Source organism: Oncorhynchus keta, unplaced genomic scaffold (assembly GCF_023373465.1).
Source record: "Oncorhynchus keta strain PuntledgeMale-10-30-2019 unplaced genomic scaffold, Oket_V2 Un_contig_12248_pilon_pilon, whole genome shotgun sequence".
NCBI lineage: Eukaryota > Metazoa > Chordata > Actinopteri > Salmoniformes > Salmonidae > Oncorhynchus > Oncorhynchus keta.
The window spans coordinates 112,501-127,558 of NW_026277808.1; the positions used below are offsets into that span (position 1 = coordinate 112,501).

General features: G+C 43.4%; 1 protein-coding gene across 1 annotated transcript in view; it reads right to left on the reverse strand.

The window, feature by feature from the left end:
- Positions 1-15,058, reverse strand: part of LOC127917825 (trichohyalin-like) — a 94,964-nt gene that overhangs the window by 69,690 nt on the left and 10,216 nt on the right. The window contains 2 exon segments of the mRNA XM_052500883.1: positions 2,385-3,056; positions 3,156-3,326. Of these exon segments, the coding sequence (XP_052356843.1) occupies positions 2,385-3,056; positions 3,156-3,326 (843 nt within the window).

Genomic DNA, 15,058 nt, shown 5'->3' on the forward strand with positions numbered 1-15,058 from the left:
AGGGTGAGTACCTGTATTCTGTCCTGTTAGGGTGAGTACCTGTATTCTGTCCTGTTAGGGTGAGTACCTGTATTCTGTCCTGTTAGGGTGAGTACCTGTATTCTGTCCTGTTAGGGTGAGTACCTGTATTCTGTCCTGTTAGGGTGAGTACCTGTATTCTGTCCTGTTAGGGTGAGTACCTGTATTCTGTCCTGTTAGGGGGAGTACCTGTATTCTGTCCTGTTAGGGTGAGTACCTGTATTCTGTCCTGTTAGGGTGAGTACCTGTATTCTGTCCTGTTAGGGTGAGTACCTGTATTCTGTCCTGTTAGGGTGAGTACCTGTATTCTGTCCTGTTAGGGTGAGTACCTGTATTCTGTCCTGTTAGGGTGAGTACCTGTATTCTGTCCTGTTAGGGTGAGTACCTGTATTCTGTCCTGTTAGGGTGAGTACCTGTATTCTGTCCTGTTAGGGTGAGTACCTGTATTCTGTCCTGTTAGGGTGAGTACCTGTATTCTGTCCTGTTAGGGTGAGTACCTGTATTCTGTCCTGTTAGGGGAGTACCTGTATTCTGTCCTGTTAGGGTGAGTACCTGTATTCTGTCCTGTTAGGGTGAGTACCTGTATTCTGTCCTGTTAGGGTGAGTACCTGTATTCTGTCCTGTTAGGGTGAGTACCTATATTCTGTCCTGTTAGGGGAGTACCTGTATTCTGTCCTGTTAGGGTGAGTACCTGTATTCTGTCCTGTTAGGGTGAGTACCTGTATTCTGTCCTGTTAGGGTGAGTACCTGTATTCCGTCCTGTTAGGGTGAGTACCTGTATTCTGTCCTGTTAGGGTGAGTACCTGTATTCTGTCCTGTTAGGGTGAGTACCTGTATTCTGTCCTGTTAGGGTGAGTACCTGTATTCCGTCCTGTTAGGGTGAGTACCTGTATTCTGTCCTGTTAGGGTGAGTACCTGTATTCTGTCCTGTTAGGGTGAGTACCTGTATTCCGTCCTGTTAGGGTGAGTACCTGTATTCTGTCCTGTTAGGGTGAGTACCTGTATTCTGTCCTGTTAGGGTGAGTACCTGTATTCTGTCCTGTTAGGGTGAGTACCTGTATTCCGTCCTGTTAGGGTGAGTACCTGTATTCTGTCCTGTTAGGGTGAGTACCTGTATTCTGTCCTGTTAGGGGGAGTACCTGTATTCTGACCTGTTAGGGTAAGTACCTGTATTCTGTCCTGTTAGGGGAGTACCTGTATTCTGTCCTGTTAGGGTGAGTACCTGTATTCTGTCCTGTTAGGGTGAGTACCTGTATTCTGTCCTGTTAGGGTGAGTACCTGTATTCTGTCCTGTTAGGGTGAGTACCTGTATTCTGTCCTGTTAGGGTGAGTACCTGTATTCTGTCCTGTTAGGGTGAGTACCTGTATTCTGTCCTGTTAGGGTGAGTACCTGTATTCTGTCCTGTTAGGGTGAGTACCTTTATTCTGTCCTGTTAGGGGAGTACCTGTATTCTGTCCTGTTAGGGTGAGTACCTGTATTCTGTCCTGTTAGGGGAGTACCTGTATTCTGTCCTGTTAGGGTGAGTACCTGTATTCTGTCCTGTTAGGGTGAGTACCTGTATTCTGTCCTGTTAGGGTGAGTACCTGTATTCTGTCCTGTTAGGGGAGTACCTGTATTCTGTCCTGTTAGGGGAGTACCTGTATTCTGTCCTGTTAGGGTGAGTACCTGTATTCTGTCCTGTTAGGGTGAGTACCTGTATTCTGTCCTGTTAGGGTGAGTACCTGTATTCTGTCCTGTTAGGGTGAGTACCTGTATTCTGTCCTGTTAGGGTGAGTACCTGTATTCTGTCCTGTTAGGGTGAGTACCTGTATTCCGTCCTGTTAGGGTGAGTACCTGTATTCTGTCCTGTTAGGGGGAGTACCTGTATTCTGTCCTGTTAGGGTGAGTACCTGTATTCTGTCCTGTTAGGGTGAGTACCTGTATTCTGTCCTGTTAGGGTGAGTACCTGTATTCTGTCCTGTTAGGGTGAGTACCTGTATTCTGTCCTGTTAGGGTGAGTACCTGTATTCCGTCCTGTTAGGGTGAGTACCTGTATTCCGTCCTGTTAGGGTGAGTACCTGTATTCCGTCCTGTTAGGGTGAGTACCTGTATTCCGTCCTGTTAGGGTGAGTACCTGTATTCCGTCCTGTTAGGGTGAGTACCTGTATTCTGTCCTGTTAGGGTGAGTACCTGTATTCTGTCCTGTTAGGGTGAGTACCTGTATTCCGTCCTGTTAGGGTGAGTACCTGTATTCCGTCCTGTTAGGGTGAGTACCTGTATTCTGTCCTGTTAGGGTGAGTACCTGTATTCTGTCCTGTTAGGGTGAGTACCTGTATTCTGTCCTGTTAGGGTGAGTACCTGTATTCTGTCCTGTTAGGGTGAGTACCTGTATTCTGTCCTGTAGTTTGGCAGCGTGTCTCTTGCTCTCGTTGAGTCGCTGCAGACTGCCCTCCATCTCTCCCTCCGCCTTCCTCACTCTCTCTCTCAGTACTGTACTCATCCCTCTCTTCTCCTCCTCCTCTCTCTCCTCCCTGCGCGCCTCCTCCATGCTCCTCTTCAACTCCTCCTTCTCCTCTGTCACCTCCTTCATCCTCGTCTCCCACTTCTCCCTCTCCTCTCTCATTGCTCTCTCCCTCTCCCACTTCTCCCTCTCCTCTCTCTCTGCTCTCTCCCTCTCCCACTTCTCCCTCTCCTCTCTCCCTGCTCTCTCCCTCTCTTCCTCTGCTCGCTCCTTCCCTTTCCTCAGAGTCTTCACCTCCTCCGAGAGGAGTCGCATTCTCTCCGTCTCCTCCTCCTTCCCTTTCCCTCGCTCCTCTTCTCCTTTCCTCCGTAGTTCATCACATTGAACCCCCAGGCACTGCGCAGCCTCCCCAGCCGTCTCCAGCTCTCTCCCCAGTCGGAGACTCTCGTCGTGGGCCGTGTTGAGTTGGGCCTGGGTCTCCTGTCTCTCCAGCCCCAGAGCCTGGAGCTTTTCCTCATAGTCCCTCCTTAGCTCTGCCTCTACCCCACGATCCCTCTCCTCCGCCTGGACACGGTAGCTCTCAAAGTCTACCTGAACCTGGAGGCGTAGAGACACACAGAGTTAATTAAGCTGTGGTGATCCACACTGGAACAGACTGGGTAACAGACGGAGATGTTGGACGGGCAGACGGGGTACCTGAGCTAGAGTTTCCTGCAGCTCTGAGAGGCGTGTCCTAAGCACTACCGACTCCTCCCCCTCGGTACACGTCCCCGTGGTAACCCGCCTCAGCTCTTCCTGGTGGGCGTGGCTGACGGCCTGAAGGGCCGCCTCCTGCTCTTCGTTCTTAGTGTTCAGAGAATAGATCACCTGACGTTTTGATTAAAAGAGGGGAGGACGGAGGTGAGACGAGAGGAAAGAGATTAATGTTCAGGTCGATATCTATCGATATGATCAATCAGTAGCCATGTCTTAAATCACACGTTACTAGAGGTCATTCAGGATGTAAACAGTATATATTTTTAATATATATATATATATTTTTTTACCTTTATTTAACCAGGCAAGTCAGTTAAGAACAAATTCTTATTTTCAATGACGGCCTGGGAACAGTGGGTTAACTGCCTGTTCAGGGGGCAGAACGACAGATTTGTACCTTGTCAGCTTGGGATATGAACTTGCAACCTTTCGGTTACTAGTCCAACCACTAGACTACCCTCTGGAGGGGGGGAGGGGTGTGTGTCTCTGTGTGTGTGGGTTACTACTCCAACCACTAGACTACCCTCTGGAGGGGGGGAGGGGTGTGTGTCTCTGTGTGGGTTACTACTCCAACCACTAGACTACCCTCTGGAGGGGGGGAGGGGTGTGTGTCTCTGTGTGGGTTACTACTCCAACCACTAGACTACCCTCTGGAGGGGAGGGTGTGTGTCTCTGTGTGTGTGGGTTACTACTCCAACCACTAGACTACCCTCTGGAGGGGAGGGGTGTGTGTCTCTGTGTGGGTTACTACTCCAACCACGAGACTACCCTCTGGAGGGGAGGGGTGTGTGTCTCTGTGTGGGTTACTACTCCAACCACTAGACTACCCTCTGGAGGGGAGGGTGTGTGTCTCTGTGTGGGTTACTACTCCAACCACTAGACTACCCTCTGGAGGGGGGAGGGGTGTGTGTCTCTGTGTGTGTTACTACTCCAACCACTAGACTACCCTCTGGAGGGGAGGGGTGTGTGTCTCTGTGTGTGTGGGTTACTACTCCAACCACTAGACTACCCTCTGGAGGGGAGGGGTGTGTGTCTCTTGTTGGGTTACTACTCCAACCACTAGACTACCCTCTGGAGGGGAGGGGTGTGTGTCTCTGTGTGTGTGGGTTACTACTCCAACCACTAGACTACCCTCTGGAGGGGGGAGGGTGTGTGTCTCTGTGTGGGTTACTACTCCAACCACTAGACTACCCTCTGGAGGGGAGGGGTGTGTGTCTCTTGTTGGGTTACTACTCCAACCACTAGACTACCCTCTGGAGGGGAGGGTGTGTGTCTCTTGTTGGGTTACTAGTCCAACCACGAGACTACCCTCTGGAGGGGAGGGGTGTGTGTCTCTTGTTGGGTTACTACTCCAACCACGAGACTACCCTCTGGAGGGGGAGGGTGTGTGTCTCTTGTTGGGTTACTACTCCAACCACTAGACTACCCTCTGGAGGGGGAGGGGTGTGTGTCTCTGTGTGGGTTACTACTCCAACCACTAGACTACCCTCTGGAGGGGAGGGGTGTGTGTCTCTGTGTGTGTTACTACTCCAACCACTAGACTACCCTCTGGAGGGGAGGGGTGTGTGTCTCTTGTTGGGTTACTACTCCAACCACTAGACTACCCTCTGGAGGGGAGGGGTGTGTGTCTCTTGTTGGGTTACTACTCCAACCACGAGACTACCCTCTGGAGGGGAGGGGTGTGTGTCTCTGTGTGTGTGGGTTACTACTCCAACCACTAGACTACCCTCTGGAGGGGAGGGGTGTGTGTCTCTTGTTGGGTTACTACTCCAACCACGAGACTACCCTCTGGAGGGGAGGGGTGTGTGTGTGTGTGTGTGTGTGTACAACCGAGGAGGGTTTTATGGTGACTCCTCTCTGTCTGCAGTGCACGGCTGGAACATTACTGTCAGACATTCCCTGCATATCACCCGCCCCACACCACACCACCCAGCCTAGACGCTATTACCTAATAGGCTTTAGTGAAGCCCTTACCACCCAGCCTAGACGCTATTACCCACGAGGCTTTAGTGAAGCCCTACCACCCAGCCTAGACGCTATTACCCAAGAGGCTTTAGTGAAGCCCTTACCACCCAGCCTAGACGCTATTACCCACGAGGCTTTAGTGAAGCCCTTACCACCCAGCCTAGACGCTATTACCCACGAGGCTTTAGTGAAGCCCTACCACCCAGCCTAGACGCTATTACCCAAGAGGCTTTAGTGAAGCCCTACCACCCAGCCTAGACGCTATGACCCAAGAGGCTTTAGTGAAGCCCTACCACCCAGCCTAGACACTATTACCCACGAGGCTTTAGTGAAGCCCTACCACCCAGCCTAGACGCTATTACCCAAGAGGCTTTAGTGAAGCCCTTACCACCCAGCCTAGACGCTATTACCCAAGAGGCTTTAGTGAAGCCCTACCACCCAGCCTAGACGCTATTACCCAAGAGGCTTTAGTGAAGCCCTACCACCCAGCCTAGACGCTATTACCCACGAGGCTTTAGTGAAGCCCTACCACCCAGCCTAGACGATATTACCCAATAACTAACATCCACTAACATGGACCCAAATACCATCTGTAGTATTAGGTCCAACTACCAGGCTCTCTATCCTCTGTCCTTAACCAGTAGTTTAACCAGTAGTTTAACCAGTAGTTTAACCAGTAGTTTAACCAGTAGTTTAATCAGTAGTTTAACCAGTAGTTTAATCAGTAGTTTAACCAGTTTAACCAGTAGTTTAACCAGTAGTTTAATCAGTAGTTTAACCAGTAGTTTAACCAGTAGTTTAACCAGTAGTTTGACCAGTAGTTTAACCAGTAGTTTAACCAGTAGTTTAATCAGGTGTGTGTAGGGTACTGGAGGAGTAGTTTAACCAGTAGTTTAACCAGTAGTTTAATCAGTAGTTTAACCAGTAGTTTAACCAGTAGTTTAATCAGTAGTTTACCCAGTAGTTTAACCAGTAGTTTAACCAGTAGTTTAATCAGGTGTGTGTAGGGTACTGGAGGAGTAGTTTAACCAGTAGTTTAACCATTAGTTTAACCAGTAGTTTAACCAGTAGTTTGACCAGTAGTTTAATCAGTAGTTTAACCAGTAGTTTAACCAGTAGTTTAGTCAGTAGTTTACCCAGTAGTTTAACCAGTAGTTTAACCAGTAGTTTAACCAGTAGTTTAATCAGGTGTGTGTAGGGTACTGGAGGAGTAGTTTAACCAGTAGTTTAACCAGTAGTTTAACCAGTAGTTTGACCAGTAGTTTAATCAGTAGTTTAACCAGTAGTTTAGTCAGTAGTTTAGTCAGTAGTTTAACCAGTAGTTTAACCAGTAGTTTAACCAGTAGTTTAACCAGTAGTTTAACCAGTAGTTTAATCAGTAGTTTAACCAGTAGTTTAATCAGGTGTGTGTAGGGTACTGGAGGAGTAGTTTAACCAGTAGTTTAACCAGTAGTTTAACCAGGTGTGTGTAGGGTACTGGAGGAGTAGTTTAACCAGTAGTTTAACCAGTAGTTTAGTCAGTAGTTTAACCAGTAGTTTGACCAGTAGTTTAATCAGTAGTTTAACCAGTAGTTTAACCAGTAGTTTAACCAGTAGTTTAATCAGTAGTTTAACCAGTAGTTTAACCAGTAGTTTAATCAGTAGTTTAACCAGTAGTTTAACCAGTAGTTTAACCAGTAGTTTAACCAGGTGTGTGTAGGGTACTGGAGGAGTAGTTTAACCAGTAGTTTAACCAGTAGTTTAATCAGTAGTTTAACCAGTAGTTTAACCAGTAGTTTAACCAGGTGTGTGTAGGGTACTGGAGGAGTAGTTTAACCAGTAGTTTAACCAGTAGTTTAATCAGTAGTTTAACCAGTAGTTTAATCAGTAGTTTAACCAGTAGTTTAACCAGTAGTTTAACCAGTAGTATAGCCAGTAGTTTAATCAGTAGTTTAACCAGTAGTTTAACCAGTAGTTTAACCAGTAGTTTAACCAGTAGTTTAATCAGTAGTTTAACCAGTAGTTTACCCAGGTGTGTGTAGGGTACTGGAGGAGTAGTTTAACCAGTAGTTTAACCAGTAGTTTAACCAGTAGTTTAACTAGTAGTTTAACCAGTAGTTTAATCAGTAGTTTAATCAGTAGTTTAACCAGTAGTTTAACCAGGTGTGTGTAGGGTACTGGAGGAGTAGTTTAACCAGTAGTTTAACCAGTAGTTTAACCAGTAGTTTAACCAGGTGTGTGTAGGGTACTGGAGGAGTAGTTTAACCAGTAGTTTAAGCAGTAGTTTAACCAGTAGTTTAAGCAGGTGTGTGTAGGGTACTGGAGGAGTAGTTTAACCAGTAGTTTAACCAGTAGTTTAACCAGTAGTTTAATCAGTAGTTTAACCAGTAGTTTAATCAGTAGTTTAATCAGTAGTTTAACCAGTAGTTTAACCAGTAGTTTAATCAGTAGTTTAACCAGTAGTTGAACCAGTAGTTTAACCAGTAGTTTAGTCAGTAGTTTAACCAGTAGTTTACCCAGTAGTTTAACCAGTAGTTTAACCAGTAGTTTAATCAGTAGTTTAACCAGGTGTGTGTAGGGTACTGGAGGAGTAGTTTAACCAGTAGTTTAACCAGTAGTTTAACCAGGTGTGTGTAGGGTACTGGAGGAGTAGTTTAACCAGTAGTTTAATCAGTAGTTTACCCAGGTGTGTGTAGGGTACTGGAGGAGTAGTTTAACCAGTAGTTTAATCAGTAGTTTAACCAGTAGTTTAACCAGTAGTTTAACCAGGTGTGTGTAGGGTACTGGAGGAGTAGTTTAACCAGTAGTTTAATCAGTAGTTTAACCAGTAGTTTAATCAGTAGTTTAACCAGTAGTTTAACCAGTAGTTTAATCAGTAGTTTAACCAGTAGTTTAACCAGTAGTTTAACCAAGTGTGTGTAGGGTACTGGAGGAGTAGTTTAACCAGTAGTTTAACCAGGTGTGTGTAGGGTACTGGAGGAGTAGTTTAACCAGTAGTTTAACCAGGTGTGTGTAGGGTACTGGAGGAGTAGTTTAACCAGTAGTTTAACCAGTAGTTTAACCAGGTGTGTGTAGGGTACTGGAGGAGTAGTTTAACCAGTAGTTTAACCAGTAGTTTAACCAGGTGTGTGTAGGGTACTGGAGGAGTAGTTTAACCAGTAGTTTAACCAGTAGTTTAACCAGTAGTTTAACCAGGTGTGTGTAGGGTACTGGAGGAGTAGTTTAACCAGTAGTTTAACCAGTAGTTTAACCAGTAGTTTAACCAGGTGTGTGTAGGGTACTGGAGGAGTAGTTTAACCAGTAGTTTAACCAGTAGTTTAACCAGGTGTGTGTAGGGTACTGGAGGAGTAGTTTAACCAGTAGTTTAACCAGTAGTTTAACCAGTAGTTTAACCAGTAGTTTAACCAGGTGTGTGTAGGGTACTGGAGGAGTAGTTTAACCAGTAGTTTAACCAGGTGTGTGTAGGGTACTGGAGGAGTAGTTTAACCAGTAGTTTAACCAGTAGTTTAACCAGGTGTGTGTAGGGTACTGGAGGAGTAGTTTAACCAGTAGTTTAACCAGTAGTTTAACCAGTAGTTTAACCAGGTGTGTGTAGGGTACTGGAGGAGTAGTTTAACCAGTAGTTTAACCAGTAGTTTAACCAGGTGTGTGTAGGGTACTGGAGGAGTAGTTTAATCAGTAGTTTAACCAGTAGTTTAATCAGTAGTTTAACTAGGTGTGTGTAGGGTACTGGAGGAGTAGTTTAACCAGTAGTTTAACCAGGTGTGTGTAGGGTACTGGAGGAGTAGTTTAACCAGTAGTTTAACCAGTAGTTTAACCAGGTGTGTGTAGGGTACTGGAGGAGTAGTTTAACCAGTAGTTTAACCAGGTGTGTGTAGGGTACTGGAGGAGTAGTTTAACCAGTAGTTTAACCAGAGTTGAGGAACACTAACCTCTGTTATAGCAACTATCAGCCAATAGAAACAGACCAACACCTTCTAATAGCAACACTATCAGCCAATAGAAACAGACCAACACCTTCTAATAGAAACACTATCAGCCAATAGAAACAGACCAACACCTTCTAATAACAACACTATCAGCCAATAGAAACAGACCAACACCTTCCAACAGCAACACTATCAGCCAATAGAAACAGACCAACACCTTCCAATAGCAACACTATCAGCCAATAGAAACAGACCAACACCTTCTAATAGCAACACTATTAGCCAATAGAAACAGACCAACACCTTCTAATAGAAACACTATCAGCCAATAGAAACAGACCAACACCTTCCAATAGCAACACTATTAGCCAATAGAAACAGACCAACACCTTCTAATAGAAACACTATCAGCCAATAGAAACAGACCAACACCTTCTAATAGCAACACTATCAGCCAATAGAAACAGACCAACACCTTCCAACAGCAACACTATCAGCCAATAGAAACAGACCAACACCTTCTAATAGCAACACCATCAGCCAATAGAAACAGACCAACACCTTCTAATAGCAACACTATCAGCCAATAGAAACAGACCAACACCTTCCAACAGCAACACTATCAGCCAATAGAAACAGACCAACACCTTCTAATAGAAACACTATCAGCCAATAGAAACAGACCAACACCTTCCAACAGCAACACTATCAGCCAATAGAAACAGACCAACACCTTCTAATAGAAACACTATCAGCCAATAGAAACAGACCAACACCTTCTAATAGCAACACTATCAGCCAATAGAAACAGACCAACACCTTCTAATAGCAACACTATCAGCCAATAGAAACAGACCAACACCTTCTAATAGCAACACTATCAGCCAATAGAAACAGACCAACACCTTCTAATAGAAACACTATCAGCCAATAGAAACAGACCAACACCTTCTAATAGCAACACTATCAGCCAATAGAAACAGACCAACACATTCTAATAACAACACTATCAGCCAATAGAAACAGACCAACACCTAATAGAAACACTATCAGCCAATAGAAACAGACCAACACCTTCTAATAACAACACTATCAGCCAATAGAAACAGACCAACACCTTCTAATAGCAACACTATCAGCCAATAGAAACAGACCAACACCTTCTAATAGCAACACTATTAGCCAATAGAAACAGACCAACACCTTCTAATAACAACACTATCAGCCAATAGAAACAGACCAACACATTCTAATAACAACACTATCAGCCAATAGAAACAGACCAACACCTAATAGAAACACTATCAGCCAATAGAAACAGACCAACACCTTCTAATAACAACACTATCAGCCAATAGAAACAGACCAACACCTTCTAATAACAACACTATCAGCCAATAGAAACAGACCAACACCTTCTAATAACAACACTATCAGCCAATAGAAACAGACCAACACCTTCTAATAGCAACACTATCAGCCAATAGAAACAGACCAACACCTTCTAATAGCAACACTATCAGCCAATAGAAACAGACCAACACCTTCTAATAACAACACTATCAGCCAATAGAAACAGACCAACACCTTCTAATAGCAACACTATCAGCCAATAGAAACAGACCAACACCTTCTAATAACAACACTATCAGCCAATAGAAACAGACCAACACCTTCTAATAACAACACTATCAGCCAATAGAAACAGACCAACACCTTCTAATAGCAACACTATCAGCCAATAGAAACAGACCAACACCTTCTAATAGCAACACTATCAGCCAATAGAAACAGACCAACACCTTCCAACAGCAACACTATCAGCCAATAGAAACAGACCAACACCTTCTAATAGCAACACTATCAGCCAATAGAAACAGACCAACACCTTCTAATAGCAACACTATCAGCCAATAGAAACAGACCAACACCTTCTAATAACAACACTATCAGCCAATAGAAACAGATCAACACCTTCTAATAGCAACACTATCAGCCAATAGAAACAGACCAACACCTTCTAATAGCAACACTATCAGCCAATAGAAACAGATCAACACCTTCTAATAACAACACTATCAGCCAATAGAAACAGACCAACACCTTCTAATAGCAACACTATCAGCCAATAGAAACAGACCAACACCTTCCAACAGCAACACTATCAGCCAATAGAAACAGACCAACACCTTCTAATAGCAACACCATCAGCCAATAGAAACAGACCAACACCTTCTAATAGCAACACTATCAGCCAATAGAAACAGACCAACACCTTCCAACAGCAACACTATCAGCCAATAGAAACAGACCAACACCTTCTAATAGCAACACCATCAGCCAATAGAAACAGACCAACACCTTCTAATAGCAACACTATCAGCCAATAGAAACAGACCAACACCTTCCAACAGCAACACTATCAGCCAATAGAAACAGACCAACACCTTCTAATAGAAACACTATCAGCCAATAGAAACAGACCAACACCTTCCAACAGCAACACTATCAGCCAATAGAAACAGACCAACACCTTCTAATAGAAACACTATCAGCCAATAGAAACAGACCAACACCTTCTAATAGCAACACTATCAGCCAATAGAAACAGACCAACACCTTCTAATAGCAACACTATCAGCCAATAGAAACAGACCAACACCTTCTAATAGCAACACTATCAGCCAATAGAAACAGACCAACACCTTCTAATAGAAACACTATCAGCCAATAGAAACAGACCAACACCTTCTAATAGCAACACTATCAGCCAATAGAAACAGACCAACACATTCTAATAACAACACTATCAGCCAATAGAAACAGACCAACACCTAATAGAAACACTATCAGCCAATAGAAACAGACCAACACCTTCTAATAACAACACTATCAGCCAATAGAAACAGACCAACACCTTCTAATAGCAACACTATCAGCCAATAGAAACAGACCAACACCTTCTAATAGCAACACTATTAGCCAATAGAAACAGACCAACACCTTCTAATAACAACACTATCAGCCAATAGAAACAGACCAACACATTCTAATAACAACACTATCAGCCAATAGAAACAGACCAACACCTAATAGAAACACTATCAGCCAATAGAAACAGACCAACACCTTCTAATAACAACACTATCAGCCAATAGAAACAGACCAACACCTTCTAATAACAACACTATCAGCCAATAGAAACAGACCAACACCTTCTAATAACAACACTATCAGCCAATAGAAACAGACCAACACCTTCTAATAGCAACACTATCAGCCAATAGAAACAGACCAACACCTTCTAATAGCAACACTATCAGCCAATAGAAACAGACCAACACCTTCTAATAACAACACTATCAGCCAATAGAAACAGACCAACACCTTCTAATAGCAACACTATCAGCCAATAGAAACAGACCAACACCTTCTAATAACAACACTATCAGCCAATAGAAACAGACCAACACCTTCTAATAACAACACTATCAGCCAATAGAAACAGACCAACACCTTCTAATAGCAACACTATCAGCCAATAGAAACAGACCAACACCTTCTAATAGCAACACTATCAGCCAATAGAAACAGACCAACACCTTCCAACAGCAACACTATCAGCCAATAGAAACAGACCAACACCTTCTAATAGCAACACTATCAGCCAATAGAAACAGACCAACACCTTCTAATAGCAACACTATCAGCCAATAGAAACAGACCAACACCTTCTAATAACAACACTATCAGCCAATAGAAACAGATCAACACCTTCTAATAGCAACACTATCAGCCAATAGAAACAGACCAACACCTTCTAATAGCAACACTATCAGCCAATAGAAACAGATCAACACCTTCTAATAACAACACTATCAGCCAATAGAAACAGACCAACACCTTCTAATAGCAACACTATCAGCCAATAGAAACAGACCAACACCTTCCAACAGCAACACTATCAGCCAATAGAAACAGACCAACACCTTCTAATAGCAACACCATCAGCCAATAGAAACAGACCAACACCTTCTAATAGCAACACTATCAGCCAATAGAAACAGACCAACACCTTCCAACAGCAACACTATCAGCCAATAGAAACAGACCAACACCTTCTAATAGAAACACTATCAGCCAATAGAAACAGACCAACACCTTCCAACAGCAACACTATCAGCCAATAGAAACAGACCAACACCTTCTAATAGAAACACTATCAGCCAATAGAAACAGACCAACACCTAATAGCAACACTATCAGCCAATAGAAACAGACCAACACCTTCTAATAGCAACACTATCAGCCAATAGAAACAGACCAACACCTTCTAATAGCAACACTATCAGCCAATAGAAACAGACCAACACCTTCCAACAGCAACACTATCAGCCAATAGAAACAGACCAACACCTTCTAATAGAAACACTATCAGCCAATAGAAACAGACCAACACCTTCTAATAGCAACACTATCAGCCAATAGAAACAGACCAACACCTTCTAATAGCAACACTATCAGCCAATAGAAACAGACCAACACCTTCTAATAGAAACACTATCAGCCAATAGAAACAGACCAACACCTTCTAATAGCAACACTATCAGCCAATAGAAACAGACCAACACATTCTAATAACAACACTATCAGCCAATAGAAACAGACCAACACCTAATAGAAACACTATCAGCCAATAGAAACAGACCAACACCTTCTAATAACAACACTATCAGCCAATAGAAACAGACCAACACCTTCTAATAGCAACACTATCAGCCAATAGAAACAGACCAACACCTTCTAATAGCAACACTATTAGCCAATAGAAACAGACCAACACCTTCTAATAACAACACTATCAGCCAATAGAAACAGACCAACACATCCTAATAGCAACACTATCAGCCAATAGAAACAGACCAACACCTTCTAATAGCAACACTATCAGCCAATAGAAACAGACCAACACCTTCTAATAGCAACACTATCAGCCAATAGAAACAGACCAACACCTTCCAACAGCAACACTATCAGCCAATAGAAACAGACCAACACCTTCTAATAGAAACACTATCAGCCAATAGAAACAGACCAACACCTTCTAATAGCAACACTATCAGCCAATAGAAACAGACCAACACCTTCTAATAGCAACACTATCAGCCAATAGAAACAGACCAACACCTTCTAATAGAAACACTATCAGCCAATAGAAACAGACCAACACCTTCTAATAGCAACACTATCAGCCAATAGAAACAGACCAACACATTCTAATAACAACACTATCAGCCAATAGAAACAGACCAACACCTAATAGAAACACCACTATCAGCCAATAGAAACAGACCAACACCTTCTAATAACAACACTATCAGCCAATAGAAACAGACCAACACCTTCTAATAGCAACACTATCAGCCAATAGAAACAGACCAACACCTTCTAATAGCAACACTATTAGCCAATAGAAACAGACCAACACCTTCTAATAACAACACTATCAGCCAATAGAAACAGACCAACACATTCTAATAACAACACTATCAGCCAATAGAAACAGACCAACACCTAATAGAAACACTATCAGCCAATAGAAACATACCAACACCTTCTAATAACAACACTATCAGCCAATAGAAACAGACCAACACCTTCTAATAACAACACTATCAGCCAATAGAAACAGACCAACACCTTCTAATAACAACACTATCAGCCAATAGAAACAGACCAACACCTTCTAATAGCAACACTATCAGCCAATAGAAACAGACCAACACCTTCTAATAGCAACACTATCAGCCAATAGAAACAGACCAACACCTTCTAATAACAACACTATCAGCCAATAGAAACAGACCAACACCTTCTAATAGCAACACTATCAGCCAATAGAAACAGACCAACACCTTCCAACAGCAACACTATCAGCCAATAGAAACAGACCAACACCTTCTAATAACA